Raw genomic sequence first — 17,283 nt, forward strand, 5'->3', positions numbered from 1 at the left:
AATAATGTTACCACCAGCTCTTTGATAGGGGCTATGAGTAGACGAGGTGCACCTGCGGTAATATGCAGATGGATAAGGGCATCCCTGGAGAATAGGACAGTAATGTCCACTCTGGGTAAAGCAACCATCAAAGCAAAAGTAGGCAGAGGCTGTCCACAAGGAGGAGTTCTGTCCCCTCTACTTTGGGCAACCTTGGTAGATGATCTCCTCAGAAATCTGTCCACAGAAGGCTTTTATTGTCTAGGATATGCTGACGATATAGCAATCGTTGTCAGGGGCAGGTTTGCTCAGGTAGTTTCTGAGAGAATGCAAGCAGCCCTAAATATAGTTGACGACTGGTGTAAACAAGAGAGACTGATAGTCAATGCTCAGAAAACACAAATTGTCAACTTCACCAAAAAAACAGCACTACAAGGCCTAAAACCACCGGTGCTGGGAAGAACAGAGATTTCATTTGCCAAAGAAACAAAATACCTTGGGGTATATTTTGATCATAGGCTTACATGGAATACTCACATTCTAAAAACCACACAGAAAGCTACTATGTCCTTGGGCAGATGTAGAAGAATGTGCGGTAAGAATTGGGGACTTAACCCCAAAATGACTCTATGGCTATATACAAGGGTTATTAGACCCATGATAACCTATGGCTCGGTGACGTGGTGGACAAAGACGCAGCAAGGGGGAGCAATAAGGCTGCTAGGTAATACACAAAGGCTAGCATGCCTGTGTATTACGGGGGCCTTAAAAACAACTCCTACTGCATCGCTGGAAGTCCTGTTGAATCTACCACCACTTCATATCTTTATACAGGGCGAAGCCAGATCCGTGATGCACAGATTAATCCATAGTCAGCGACATATAAGCCAGATGCATGGTACTGACAACAGAAAGCTAATCGAGGAGCTAAAAGCCGATATTGTGATGGGGAAACCTATCGATGCAACAGTTACGAGATATAGCTTTAACAATAAGTTCACAATTAAGATACCAGGCAGGGAAGACTGGAATAAAGGTGTACCCATACAAGCTGCTGCTACCTGGTACACGGATGGCTCAAAAACATCGGAGGGTGTGGGAGCCGGCATAGTAGGGACAAATCAAGGGATAGATTTCCCGGTAAGTCTATCTAAGGATGTGACAGTTTTCCAGGCGGAAATAACTGCAATCCATCACTGCGTGGAAGAAATAGAAAGGCAGGAAAGAACGTTCTGTTCAGTTGCTATCTTCACAGATAGTCAGGCAGCGCTTAAGGCACTCAATTCCGTAGAGGTCAATTCTAAGCTAGTATGGGATTGCGTGTGTGCCCTAAATAAACTAGGAGACCGTAGCAAGGTTACGGTAGCCTGGGTACCGGGGCACGAGGGTCATAAGGGCAATGAAAAAGCAGATGAAATGGCCAAACAAGGCTCATCATTGCCATTCATTGGACCGGAACCCTTCTGCGGAGTTGCTAAATCAGTAACAAGAACGGCTACAAGGAAGTGGGTAGCTCGCAAATCTCTGGAATGGTGGAGGAATTCACCAGGACAAAGACAGGCGAAACATTTCATTACAGAACATTCGCCAAAATTTACGGCAGACCTAATAAGCAAAGACAGGAAAACAGTCAAGGTCATAGTAGGTCTTCTAACAGGGCACTGTAAGCTGAATAGGCACTTGAAGCTGATGGGATTATCAGATGATGACCTGTGCAGATTCTGTCACCTCGAAGAAGAAACAGCAGAGCACATTTTATGTCAGTGTGACAGTCTGGCAAATGTGCGGTTCTTTGCATTAGGAGAAGAAAATCCACCGGCAAATAGCTACATGGAAGGTACAGTCTCGAAGCTACTAGACTTTATAAAAAGGGTCAGGCTAGAGAATGTTATCTAGGACTAGAGGACCACAATAGATCTGAAAAGGTCGCAGTGGAATAGGCCGAAAGGCCACCTCTCTTAATCTATCTATCTATCCCAGAGATCTTGTTTTTTGGACAAAACGTGGATTTTTTCAAAAGGGATAAAACAATTTCCTGGTAAGACAGGTTAACAGTGTTAAAAGTTTACGTAAACCAGAAGGATATGATGGTAAACGTTTCATAATTGTTCACGTTGTGTCAAAAACTAATATTGCACTGCAAGATACCAGACGCATGGAGAAACAGCATAATGATACCAATGTTCAAGAAAGGAGATAAAGAAGACCCCAACAATTATAGAGGTATAAATCTACTGAACACCGCACTTAAGCTTACCACAAAGGTCCTAACCAACAAAATCAATAAAATAACAACTTTATCAGATGAACAACAAGGATTCAGATCCGGAAGATCCTGCGTAGACGCCGTATTTGTACTAAGGCAAATCACAGAAAAGGCCAATAAACCAGCATATCTATGTTTTATAGACCTGACAAAGGCTTTCGATGGCATCCAAGTCGAAGACATCTTACACTTACTGTATAAAAGAAACATATCAATCAATATTATACAAACCATCGAAAACATCTACTTCCATAATCGAATACAGGCAAAGATAAATGGAAAACTAACACAGTGCATACCAGTACAAAGCGCAGTTGGACAGGGTGGCTCGTTAAGCCCATTTCTCTTTAATATAATAATGGACGAAATAATACAAGTAGTACGTAAAGGCCATGGTTACAGAATGGGGAACAAAGAAATCCAAATATTATGTTATGCAGACAACGCCGCATTAATCGCTGAGACAGAAGACGAGCTCCAAAGATTAACGCACATCTTCAATACAACAGCCAAGATATACAATATGATAATATCAGCAGAAAAAAAAACAAATGTATGACAACATCTAAATACCCATTACGATGTAAAATCGAAATTGATGGAAAAGAATAAAGCAGGAAGCAAGGTTTAGATATCTGGGAATAGACATAACTAGTTACGGAGGTGTTGAAGAAGTACGACTACACAGCATAAAAGCAAGTAAAGCGGCGGGATCTCTTAATGCCACAATCTGGAAGAACAAACACCTAAGAGAAGACACAAAAACAAGAATCTATAAAGCAGCAATTAGACCTATATTAACATACACGGCGGAGACAAGACATGACACATCTAAAACGAGACGACTACTAAAAACAACAGAGATGAAAATACTTCGACAAATATCAGGGAAAAGTCTGTTGGATAGGGAGAGAAGCGAAAACATAAGAAGAGCATGCAATATAGAAGACATATATGGATGGGTGACAAAACGGAAACAGGAGTGGAACGAACACACACAGTGGAATGGCAGAGGATAGGATAGTACGAATAGCACGAGATAAGTCACCAAATGGATGAAGAAGTATTGGCAGACCAAGAAAAAGATGGTGCGATAATTTAAACAATTTAGGAGGCTAATATTGAAGAAGAAACAGGCTTTAAAGCCTACATACAGGAAGGAAGAAGAACATTTTAGTCTTCTCATATCGCATTTTTTGTTACTATCTTTTTTTGTAACCTTCTTAAATCTAAACCTAAATTTACCAACAACAGGTACATGATCTGACGATATGTCAAGCTTCTCTTAAAGAATCTGTACGACTGTCTCTTTTGTTTCCTTACATCTTAATTTTCTCATATCGCATTTTTGTTACTATTCGTTTCTTAAATCTAAACCTAAATTTACCAACAACAGGAACATGATCTGACGATATGTCAGCACCATAATGTTTGCTTATAAGAGCAAAAGTGTATAAGAGCCTATGTACTAAGTTGTAAGACTCTATCAGGACACAATTCCAGTAAGGTCCTGTCATGTCCAAATAAAACAACTTTCCAAAAATTCAATACTTTTTCCCGGAATGATAATTTTTGTCTTACTCCCCTATACAAAGGGACAACTTGCACTCTGGACACCGAGTTGTTACAGCTGTGGACTTTTTTTCACACAAGTTACACGTTTGCACATGCCAACGTGGTAAACTTTCCTTCAACAAAAAAAGTAGAAGAATATCAGTAGAAGAAGAAAGGATATTAACTCCAAATTCAAAAGGATTTTACCTTACACCAAGAGGAACCTATGTACTAAATTGTAAGACTCTATCATATGATTTCAATAAGGACCTGTCCAGCTCAAATAAAAAAAAATTACTAAAAATTCAATATTTTTCCTGGAATAATAATTCTTGCACCACTCCTCTAAACAGAGGGGCAACTTGCACTACGAACATTAAGTAGTTACAGCTGGGCACTTTTGTGCACAAGTTGCATGTTCGCACATACCAAGGTGGTAAATAACAAACCGATTGTTTTGTGTAACCATTTTTTTTTTAATTTCATATAATAATTTGTATATTATGGTCCTGGCTTCTGGTTTAAAAGTGATAGAAAACAGGAGAAAGGCCAGGAGTTCATCTTGCAACATTATTATTTAATACTTTTATCAATTCTCTTATTGGCTTGTGTAAATTATTATTGCCTGATGATTTAAATATTTATATGACTTCCTAATGAAAATGATTTAATAAGACCGGAATTTTATGGCAAACTAATGCATTACTAATAAGCTGTTATAAATTTTATACAAAAACTGGGAGTCTTTAGTATAATGAGTTCAGGTTTGAATATAAGAATATTATTATATTAATAATATTAATGCTACCAGGTGTTTTTCGGTACTGATTTATAAATAACGCCATGACTCAGTACAAAAGATTATCCACCAAGAACTAGCTGACAAACTGGGACTTCTCCAAACTGACGATCTTCATATACACATACTAGTTAAATACAACAAAAAGATCACGAAGTACAGAGATCTAGAAATACAAATGGAAAGTACCCAGACAGTACCTATTATTCTATCTACTACTGGTGTTATTCCCAAAACCCTTCTAGAGAAAATAAAACAGCTGGGTCTAAATGAACATCTCTATAAGGCCATGCAGAAAGCTGTACTCCTTGTGACATCAAGATGTGTATGAAAATTTTTGGGAGATACTAAAGCATACCAAGTCACCTAGGGCTCGATAACACGGACAGAGCCCTACCAGAGCTCAATCGTTTTGATACTGTAGGTATCTGGGATAAGTGAATTTTCTCCTTAGGGTACCTAAGATAAATGGATTTGTGTGATGGAGGTCGCAGTCAATACATCGATGTCAAAAGAAACCTTCATTTTCTTATATGAGATCGCACATACCAAGAATGTTTCACCTATTCACCCTCGCGACCTATCATCGCGGTTTACTGCGATGTCGATGTCAGAACAAAATAGTTTGTTTAAAATCGCGATCGAACGGTTGATCGCGTTGTAAATTACAAGTTTATTGGTGGTTTTAAAACATTTTGCCGGGTACACAGATCTTCTTCTTCTTCTTCGTCTAGCCATTTACGTCCACATCTGAACATAAGCCTCTTCAAGTCTTCCATTGTTTTTTATTGTACGCTACTTGTAGCCAATTTTTCCCGGCAGTCCTTTTCAGATCATCTGTCCATCTCATAGGAGGTCTGCCTCTGGGTCTTTTGTGTTGGTATGGTCTCCAGGTTAAAATTGATCTGTGCCATTTGTTTAGATCGCTCCTAGCTACATGTCCAGCTTATTCCCATTTCAACTTTAATGATTTTTGCACCACATCGGTGACTTTGGTTTTCTGTCTTATCCATGTGTTTGTTTTCTTGTCTTCTTTGTGTTCTTGTTTGTATATTCATATTCTTTTTTGTGATTGTCCATGTTTGTGCCGCAAAGTTAATATCGGAATAATGCATGCATCAAAAACTTTAGATCTAAGATGTAATTGAATTTGTTGATTTCTGAGTATATAGTTCAGTTTGCCGAATGCTGCCCAAGCTAACATTCTTCTTCTTTTTATTTCTTCAGTTTGAATTTCCCTATTTAGTATTATTTTTTGTCCTAAGTATATATATTCTTCAACTTTTTCTATAACTTTATCGTTTATTATTGTCACGGTGTCTTCGGAGTGCATGACTTTTGTTTTGTTTAAATTCATTTTCAGTCCTATTTTAGAAGATTCGGTATGTAGTTCTAAAAGCATGGTTTGCATTTCTTGTAGGTCAGTACCTATCAGGATTATGTCATCTGCAAATCGTAGATTACTGAGGTAGCGGCCATTGATGTTTATTCCCCTATATTTCCAATTTAGGTTTTTAAAAACGTCCTCCAAAACTAAGGTGAACAGTTTGGGTGATAAAGTATCTCCCTGTTTGACTCCCCTGTTTAATGGTACAGGGTTCGTGTGTTCATTTTCATTTAGGTAGTATGTAGCTGTAGCTTGGTTCATAGTTTCTTTTATTAAGTTAATATATCTGCTGTCTATTCTACAATTTTGCATTGCGTTTATTACGGCCGTGTGTTCTATGGTATCGAAAGCTTTTTCGTAGTCTACAAATGCTAGGAAAACTGGAAACTTGTATTCGTTACATTTTTCTATTAATATTTTTGTGGTTAACAGGTGATCGGAAGTTGAATAGCCTTTTCTAAAACCTGCCTGTTCATATGGTTGGTATTCATCTAATTTCCTTGTTAGTCGAGTAGTTATGACTTTGGTGAGTATTTTAAACAAGTGTGACAGTAGGCTAATGGGTCTGTAGTTTTCCAATTTTCGACTATCACCTTTCTTGTGTAATAAGATTACTTTAGAGTTGTTCCAGCTCTTAGGGACTTTGCCCTGATGTAAACAACTGTCCACAAGCTTAGTTACAATTGCAATTAGTTCCTTACCTCCTTCTAATATCATATCTGTGGTAATACTATCTTCTCCTGCAGCTTTATTTCTCTTCATGTTTTCCAATGCTGTAGTTACCTCTGAAATTGTTACTTTTGGCATTATTTCTGATCCAACATTTTTTATTAATTTCCGTGCTGGTCTCATCTCATCATCTTGTTGATGTGTTCTGTAAAGTTCTGTGTAAAATTCTTCTATTCGTGTCAGTATGTTTTCTCTAGTTGTGATTTCATTTTCGTCTTTTCCCATTAATGATATCATCTGACGTCGTCCTAGTGTCGGTCTGAGGCATTTCATACTCTTATTTTTTTCAATAGTTGTTGTCATATTCATCATACAGATAGTATGATGAATATACTGAAATGTATCCAGACTCGTTCACATATAAGCATAAAATCCGTCATGAGTGGTGTTTCTTAAGTTCTTTAAACAGGTGATGGTATTCTCATAGATACTGACTTTTTATTTATAGGATAAGCCGAAAGATGGCGATTTAAAGAATTACAAATGATGCCCTACTTTTCACTTAAAGACATGCATTCACTGTCGTCAATACTGTTGTTGATATACATAATTTTATAATGTAAAAAAGCTAACTTTCCTGGAACACATGTCAGTCACATCAGACATTCCAAAGAACACTGAAAGAAAGGTATCTTCGGTATGTTCTGCCTGTCATCGATGTAAACCTTGACCGCGACTGCGACCTCCACCACGCACATCCGTGTATCTTCAGCATGTCAGCAGATATTAAGACAAAAGCTTTAAAATAGTTGGGCTTGTCATTAGGATATTAAACAATTTTCAGGATATAAGTTTGAGATAGTTTAGATAGATAATAGTTTGGGATAATAAAGATCTAGGATCAAGACCAGTTGGTAATATTACAGAATCTGTTAAGTGTATGTCAAATTTTATTGATTATTTTAACTTATTTCAAAATAATACAATATCGAATGTTTTAGGAGGTTATTTAGATTTAATATTGTCAAATAATGTTGTAAATGTGAAATGTGTTGATTTTCCTTTGTTAAACTGTGATAAGTACCATCCAGCACTTTCTTTCTGTATTGACTGTGATAAAACTGAGTTCTTTGAATACAATTATTATTATTATGATTTTAATAGGGTTAATTATATTTTAATAAAACAATTTTTAGGTAATGTAAACTGGGACAACTTACTCGACAATATTTCAGATGTTAATAAAGCAATATCCTGTTTTTATGATATTTTATACTGTTGTATAGATTTATATTTACCAAAACAATAATGTAAAAACCCAAAATTTCCAAAATCATATTCAACTGAACTGAAAAATGCTATTCTGAGAAAAAAAGTAGCTCAGAAAAAATTCAAACAAACTAATAATTTTTCTGACTATAAATTATTCTCAGACATTCGTAGAGAATGCAAAGTCTTAGCTGAGCAATGTAAAAGTTAAACCATATAAAACTTTGGAACAAAACATGACTAATTCCAAAGAATTCTGGAATTATGTACAAAATAAAAATAAACATTATGACTTACCAAACAACATGACCTATGACAACAATGAGTCAAACAATCCATAAGAAATTTCAATTTTTTTTAAACAGCATTTCTCTAAGTCATATGTAGATAACAATAACTGTGATATTCCAAGCTTTGATTATAATAGAACAGTTAGTTTCAGCAGCTGTGATATTAGTCTAATAGATATTTTTAATAAGTTAGAAAAATTAAATCTAAAACTTAGATTTTAGTTACTTTGGTTTTATTACTGGCCCTGATGAAATTTCACTTTATTTTGTACATAAATGTCGTTTTGTTCTGTCTCCTGTATTACTAAAAATTTTTCGTTTTTCATTAAGTACTGGCACTTTCCCAGAAGAGTGGAAAAAAATTTATATTTCTCCTATTTTTAAGAATGGTAGTAAAACATGTATATTACAGGCCCATTTCCAAAATTTCTATTTGTTCAAAGATTTTTGAGTCAATTATTGCTTCAAAAATATTTTTTCCAATTAAAAGTTTAATTATTCCTGAACAACACGGCTTTATGCCAGGTAGGTCTGCAACCACAAATCTAGTGATCCTAGATGAATTCATTTTGGATGCCTTTGGCAAGGGGCCTCAGGTCGATGTGATCTATACCGACTTCTCAAAGGCATTCGATCAGGTTAATATCAGGATTTTTATAAAAAAACTAGAAGCACTAGGAATTCATGGATCCCTGCTTGAGTGGTTGGAGAGCTACCTGACAGACAGGCTTCAGGTTGTCAAAGTCAAGGACTGTCTTTCTGAAGAGATTTTGGTTATGTCTGGTGACCCACAGGGTGGTCATTTATCGACTATTCTTTTTATTTGTTTCATAAATGACGTTTTAGAAATCTTTGAAAATTGTGTTATTTTGTTGTATGCTGATGATTTGAAAATTTTTAGAATTATTAAGGATGTTAGAGACTGTGTAAAAATGCAAAAACATGTAAATAATTTCTCACAATTGTACAAAGAATGACCTTTCACTTAATATCGATAAATGTAAAATAGTGCGCTTTTTTAGAAACTTACAACCTATCTGTTTTAATTACTCTATAAATAATATATTTCTGGAACCAACAAATATTTTCAAAGATTTAGGTATATTTTTTGATCCTGCTTTATGTTTCAAAAATCACTAAAATTTATTTGTAATAAAGCTTTTAAATTACTTGTATTTTTGAAAAGAACCTTGTCATAATTCAATAACCTAGATTGTTTTAAAAGTGTGTATTGTTCTATGGTTAGATCAGTTCTGGAATATTCCAGCACTATGTGATCTCCTTTATATAAATGTCATATTGAAAGCATTAAGAAAGTTCCTAAAAAATTTCTGCACTTTGTAGGCTATAAATTAGGGATTTCTTCAGAAGATATAGTGTATTGTGATATTTTAAAATTACTTAATATACCAACATTAGAAAATCGTCGTTTAATACTAGACTTGGTTTTTATTTTCAAGATTGCAAACGGAATGATAGATTCGCCTCAAATTTTGCAGAGAATAGGTCTTAGGGTTCCTCAAAGGTGCACAAGATCTAAGGACGTTTTTCACTTAGAATTCCAACAAACAAATTATTGTCTAAATAGACCTATAAGATGAATGTGTCAATCTGAAAATGGCTTAGATGCAGACTTTTTTTCTGGCTCTCTGAATAGTTTTCGAAAAAATCTGAAAAAATCTTTTTAAAATACAATGTAGGCTGTCACTGTAAACTGTCATTTAGGTATTTATTCTATTTATTTGTCTTGTGTAAATTGTATGTAATTATTATTGAGTTCTAAAACTGTTAATATGATATAAATTATTTAATGATTGTAATTATTGTAATTGGTGTAACCGTAAATAAACTTTTTATTTATTTATTTATTTACTTATTTATTTATTTATTTAAATATTTTAAATATCTGTAGTATTGTTATATAAGGTCAGGTTTGGAATATGTCTTTTCAGTTTGATCTCCCAACTTTAATGTGCATATAGAGTTTAGAAAAAGTACAAAGAACATTCTTGAGATTTGTGAAGCCTAGTGAATAGGGTTTAAAATAGAAAACATTGACTATAATGCATTGCATACATTTATTTAAAACAATTAATGAAATTATCGAAAGTCCTGATTTTCTACAATTCATATGTCCAATAGGAGTACAGGTCAAATTAACCCTTTCGCTACGTGCCAAGTATCGGTTGCGCGTTGCTCATATACGGCGCCGGGAAAATTTTGCACTTCGCGATCGAGACGGCCACTCAGTAGTTTACATTCTTTATATTGAAGTGGTTGAATCGTTTTTCGTTTGTCGGTAGTTTGTTTATATTCGTTTTATCGAAGTAGTGGAATTTGTTTTCGTAAAACTTCAAAAAAACGGTATTCAGAAAGTACGGCGCTAGGGTGGGTGATGTGCTGCCGCGTATGTACGGCATCAGTATGGTGTATTTGTGGATCGTAACGTACATGAACGATACTAGTAAGCAAGATGGACAATGTAGAACGTACTATTACGATTATAGCTCTTCAAAGATGTAAATACTTAAAAATGTACGGTGACAGAATCTCAACAATGGAGATTAATTTGGACTTGATTTTCATATGATTAATTATGGTGTGAATAGACCTATCTTTAGAATGTATAGAGCTGCTGATACTTTCTGTAGTGAGTTACTGTTTTTCAATGACAGTATTTCTGCTTTTAAAGTCTTAGTGACTAATAAATTAATGCACGAAACAAGTAAAGTGATCTTGGCTGGTTGGTGCACTTTGTTTAAAGTTATTGTGGTATTTGAATAAAACAATTGTAATAATTCACATTTTTTAAGTTTGTTGGTCCATATGGTTGTTTTATTTTTAAATGAAGACCACTATTTTTGTGGAAATATGTATTCAGTTTCCATTTTAATATTATTAAAATGGAAACTGAAAATAAGGCTTTTATTTATTACAAACTAGAACTAGAGCATTAATTTTTTAACAAACTTGAAAAACTATCCTAAGTGACTTATCCAATTCTTTTATAAAATTTAATAATTTAATATTTCACCATCTATGTCTATGTCTGTGAAAACCAGATCCAGGGTATTATTAAATTTAAAATGTGTCAGTTGTGTTCCTTAATTATGTTTTTACACTGTCATACTACATTTGATCCAAAACACTTTCAATGTTGTATTTTCATAAAAATGTTAATCTATAAATAATATAATTAGTAAATTTTATTGAAAACATATGGTTAACTTTGAGATCAACTCCACAAATTTTATAAATTAGAGACAAGTGCACAAAACTGTTTCAAATTTTTTTTTTTTGAGTGAGAATTTACTATCTTTAATGGGAATTAATTATAATTTCAGTTTAAAATACATTTCTTTTTACGTTTCGATTTCTACTTCAGAAATTGTTCTCAAAATACAATTTGTATTTTGAGAGGTATTTCGGAAACATCAAAATAAACATATTTTATATTTAAATTTACAGTGAAAATAGTAAATTTTATTGTCAAATAAATGTTATTGCCAACATACAAATATCCCATAGTAAACTGTACATACTTGTATGTACATATTGTATATGTACATACAAATATCCCATAGTTAACTCCATTTGCTTAGCTCGGGCATATTTTGACAGATTCATTGTCGGAAACCTACAACACAACAATTCCTACTTCTCAGTATTAATAGCTAAAGTATCCTACTATTGCATACTACTTTGTTTAAAAAAAGAAGAATTATTCTAAATAGTGGAAGTGTATACTAAACACGTGTATACTAAACACGCCTAATGGGCGCATTCTGTGAGAATGGTATTTGGAGAAGGCGATATAATTTCGAATTGTACGAGAAGAATAAAAAAATAGTAAATGGTAGAGATGTAATATCCTTCATAAAAATAGGTAGGCTTAGATGGGCTGGACATGTGTCAAGAGCAAATGAAAATTACCCACCCAGACGAACTCTATTATCGGTCCCAGTGGGAAATAGGAGTAGAGGCAGACCACGACTGAGATGGAGGGACGGTGTGGACGAGGACACAAGGAAAATCGGCGCGGCAAATTGGCAACGGTTGGCGATGAACAGAAACGACTGGCGAAATAGACTGGGGAAGGTCAAGGCTCAACTAGAGCTGTAGCACCACTGATGATGATGGTATACTAAACACATCAAATTTTGGGTAGTATATATTTAAAAAATATATTTTAGTTGTTAGAATTTAACATAAATATTTATTATATGGTGCAGATAAATAAATATTTATGGTCAGTAATTCGCAAAGTTCTATTTTATTTACTATTTAGTTTGTTTACTATTAATATTGGCTATGAGTATGTGTGCTTGGCTGTATAGTAATTTCCAGTCACTTTTAGTCTGTCAAAAGTAACTAACTTCGCAAAAAAATAATTACTAAATTCACTAGACAGTTCGGACTGGGAATAGAGAACCGAGTATAAGGTATTTTGTAAGTAGTAAAGTTTAAAAATGTTTGAAATACAAATTTATTAACTTTGACAATAATACACATTTAGGCACATTATCCTATTCTTTAGCCAAAATGATTCACCAATAAAAAAAACCTGTTTATTATTTGTTGTCTGAGTAAAACAAAATTATTGATTAAAACCTATCAACAAAGGAAAATTGGTTCCCAATATTAACATGTATAGTCTTATAAAGAACCAAATCACTCATTTAATGGCAAAATTAAATGTAGACTTCTACCACTGTATAATTATTATTACAATTTCCTTATTAAGCCTTTGTAATTTAAAGAAGTTATAAATCACTGCAGCACATAGATGATTAACTGCTTGTTAGGCAACATTCCACTGCATGTTTACCACAATTGTCTTCCTGTTAGTTCTTACAATTACTGAAAATATTTATTCCATTTTTTTTCCTTACTACTGAAACTTTGGCATTAAAAATGTTTCTTTAATAAATTTTGCTGATATAGTTTTTAATGCAGTTGTATTTAAGGCAACTAGAGGCAAATATGTATAAAACACAACATTTAAAAATTAGTGTGATTTTCTCCAATTTAAAGGGTGTCAATTCAAATTTTACAAAATATATCTACTTATACAATATTATATTGTTGAGATATTGGATGGTCAGCTGGAAAATATTAAAAACTTACCTTTTGTTGACCTAAATAATGTACTCAATTTATAATCATACTGCCTATTGTAAATGTCTCTAAAGACAGAGTTCCGTTTTGAATACATTGTACTAAGTCCTGATATCACTGTACTTCTGTTTAAAAATAGCCTACTTTTATGGACACTTTCTATCCGAAAATATATTTAAATAATACTCATATTTTTAACTAAAAGCAAAAGCATTGCTATAAAGTTCTATTTGATCTAAATCGTAAGTCATGTCTATTAATTTTGATTAATTTTGTGAGAAAAAATAAGGCAATTGGAATATACTATTATTTGCAACTACACTTTGACAGACACAAACGACATTGACAGTAAACAACTGATTAAAGAAAGAAAGAATGTGTGTTGAAGTCATAGACATATTAATAATTGAAGTATGGTTGTATGGTTGAAGTCCGGTCACCACCAACATAGAAAACTAGCGAAATTTACCGTACTATTATACTTATCGAGGGTAAATCACAGAGCAGGAAAAACAATAATTTTTTTTGTAAGTAAACTGTATTTTATTTTAATCACTCCGCGTCCGCGGTTAGTACTGCAATACAAACACTGAAAAAGATAAAATATTTAGACACAGAATATAAAACCACAGCAAAATATAAGTGATAAAAAGTGAATAATAAATTATGAATGCAAAAATAGTAAAAGGTAAAAGGTAAAAAAAAATGAAAAATAGAAAGTTGCATTAGAAATCGTGATGTTACGATGAAATTACCAGTCTTACTCAAAATTTTGTGGTTTGTAATTTAATTTCATAACACAAAATAAGAAAAAATCGTTTCTAATTCTGGAACAATAGTAAGTATCACATTTTTATATTGTGCCTAAATAAATAATAAATAAATAAAAGAACTTATTTATATAACAATATGGAGTGGTTCACTATATCAAATACTTCGGAGAAATCAGCATCTACCTGACACCGACCCTCAAAGGCTTTAACAATTTTGCTTTGGTGTATACCTATTAGAAAGTTAGGATGTTTCGAAAGAAACGTACTAAGGCGAATCTATGGAGCGGTGAATGATAACGAAGTGTGGAGAAGAGGGTACAACTTCGAACTTTATAATATACAAGGAACCAGAATAACCAGATATCGTAAAATATATTAAGATGGGACGACTGAGGTGCATAGGGCATGCGATGCAGATGGAACAAAATAACCGAATTAGAAAAACGCTTCTTGATAGGCCCATTGGTCAGAGAAGAAGAGGAAGACCCAGAACAAGGTCGCTTGATATCATCGATGAAGACATGAGAATACATGCTTGGCGGAGGAAGGCGATGGATAGGGCCGACTGGAGTCAAATTCTTGAGGAGGCTAGGACCCACGCAGTGTTGTAAAGCCAGAATGATGATGATACCAGCATATTAGTAAGTTTGTATGTTAAAGATAATGCTTTATTATTTATTTTTTGTTGTATTCAATCAATTGTTGAACTACAGTGTTTATTTGTCATTATGTCGCTATATTTGAACTATCTGTTGGAATAACTTGTTTTGTTTTTAACCGAACATAGGTTATGTTCTTTCTTTATAGAGTATGTGACAACATTTATTCAAAAATAGTAACTTCCATATATTTTATATTTTGGTATTCAGAACATCGTTTGTTTTTTCTTAACTTCCTGCGAGATCTAAGATTTCTTAACTTTCTTCTTTTATTTATTACAAAAATTGATGACGTCCTTCTTATATATGGTACTTTTACCATATTTATCTTATCTACCTATCTATTACCTAATTTGTTCTGTTAAACCAAGTACCAATTCTAAAAGCTAGTTTAGAACCCACGACTCGCTCTCCACCAGCCATTTAACTGCTCTTCGCAGTATATCTATTGGTGACCTTTCTAGCAACGTCAAAAAAGGGTTACACGTTGATATAAATTAGCTGAAGCAAAATAATAATTCAAGAAATATTTCACAGTTTAAAAAATCAAAAATTTGTACAATGATAATAAAATTCTTCCAACTTAAGTTTAACAGTCACAACAATTTTCAAATTTAAACGACAACTACGAGAAATATGATGAAAGGAAAATTATATTAAAAATGTGATCGTTCTATTTAGCAAACAAATTATTTTTATCATTAGTAAATAAAGGTCTAAAAACTTTTTTATACATCGGTATCAGACACGTTTATAACATGTTAAAGTAAGCAAAACACTTGGCGACAATCAAAACCATACTGTTAACTCTACACTAAAAAAGACAGCAGAGGGACCAGGTGGACGACTTTGGGACATCCATTAATATCACGAATAGTATAACTATGATCATGCTTATATTCTAATCTTATTCGAATTTATTGAGCTTGTTACGTGTTCTCATTTCCTTTGAAGTAGTGTCAGAAAGCTTACTTCTAGATTTTAAAACAAAACTACACAGCAGTGTGACCATATTTAGTAGAAAATTATTTTTTTATTAGATTTTGAACGTAAATTAACAATTTTTAGTATGGAAAAAATTTTTAGTAGATTCTAGTAGTTTTTACAGAGGGACATATATGAGAAAATTGTTACAATACATTAAAGAACCCACTGTTAAATAATATTTCAGTGTATATCATTTTTCGAGAGAAGTGTCGATAAAATAAATTACTGGTTTAATAACATTTTCCATTACCCTATCCAACTTCCACATTTTCTCTTCTATTTTCAATACATGGGCAATTAGCGTTCTTCAGTTCTCTTCGATATGAAAACAAGGGCACCATTTTGCAGAAAACCAGTATCGCTGCCAATATGGACGACAATTAGAAGCTGGCACTTTCTTGACGTTGCTCGCAATCCTATCGATTAACCTTCAACAAAGGCTTGTCGTGCATTTGTTACTGTTGTATCTTGCCAAACTTTCGCGGCTGTATATCTGGCGTTAACCCAAGTCTCGTCGAGGTAATCAATTTTTCGTTTTGCCGCACGATATTCCCGAATTGAGCGTAGGTAATTACGTCGACATGATATTATTTCTTCATTATCTGTTAAAATGGAATTCCGGCATCGTTTTATATATATCAAAAGTTAAGATCTCGTAATGCTTTTCGTAATAATTCACGGCTGATTTTAGGAAAATTATCGATTTTGCCTATTTTAGGAAATACAGATTTGAAATTTCTAGCCCTATTCTAAAAAAAAATAATGTACAGTTCTGCGGAGGATATTTTTTTAGGCTTCATCCAACTTAACATGGTGAACTTATACCATTGGTTATATCCATTTTTATTATAAAAACTAGAAAACGCCAGGTTTTTATTGTACCGAAAAGATACAATACATATACAATGTAAACGTGGATAAGTACCTAAATATTGCTCAGATTGTTCCAATTGTACATATACCTATAGTAACATGAAATTATAAATAATATTTAAATATAAATTATAATAATATATAATTATATTTTTATAATTTATAACATAAATTATAAAAATAAACAATAATTTAGAAAATAAAGCCACATGAAGGGGCTTAAAATATATAGGCCTTTACTTGCCCTTTTATGACTCATAATTTAATGTCATACAAGGTCACCTGGGTCACAGAATACTGTTACGATAAATATGACTCATACCCTAAGTTGTAAACATCTTTTTCTAACAAGTACTTTTTAATAGGTAATATCCACGGGTCCCTTCCTCTAAAACATGTCTGGCTTCCATGGAATTCGAGAAGGTTCAGGAAGGGTCACCGGCCGATTCTAGGGAACTCCAGATAACGGTTATTAAATTTATATAGAGAACATTTTATTGTAAACCGTTAGTCTAAAAAGAATAATTGTATCGAGTCGAGTTTGAATTGTAACGCGGGAAATAAATGTAGTAAATAAATTATATAAATTAGAATAGTGTCAGTGGAAAATAAATTAGTGTAAGATTATATATAAATTAAATAAATAAAGACTCTAATAAA

General features: G+C 33.3%; 1 protein-coding gene across 1 annotated transcript in view; it reads right to left on the bottom strand.

Moving 5' to 3' along the window:
• LOC140437098 (DDB1- and CUL4-associated factor 6-like) overlaps positions 1–13,685 on the bottom strand; it is a 54,223-nt gene extending 40,538 nt beyond the window's left edge. Inside the window, exon 1 of the mRNA XM_072526419.1 lies at positions 13,341–13,685. Coding sequence (XP_072382520.1) covers positions 13,341–13,428 — 88 coding nt within the window. The 5' untranslated portion in view covers positions 13,429–13,685. The remainder of the gene's footprint in view (positions 1–13,340) is intronic.
• Positions 13,686–17,283: the final 3,598 nt, after the last annotated feature.

This window comes from Diabrotica undecimpunctata, chromosome 3 (assembly GCF_040954645.1).
Source record: "Diabrotica undecimpunctata isolate CICGRU chromosome 3, icDiaUnde3, whole genome shotgun sequence".
Classification (NCBI taxonomy): Eukaryota; Metazoa; Arthropoda; class Insecta; order Coleoptera; family Chrysomelidae; genus Diabrotica; species Diabrotica undecimpunctata.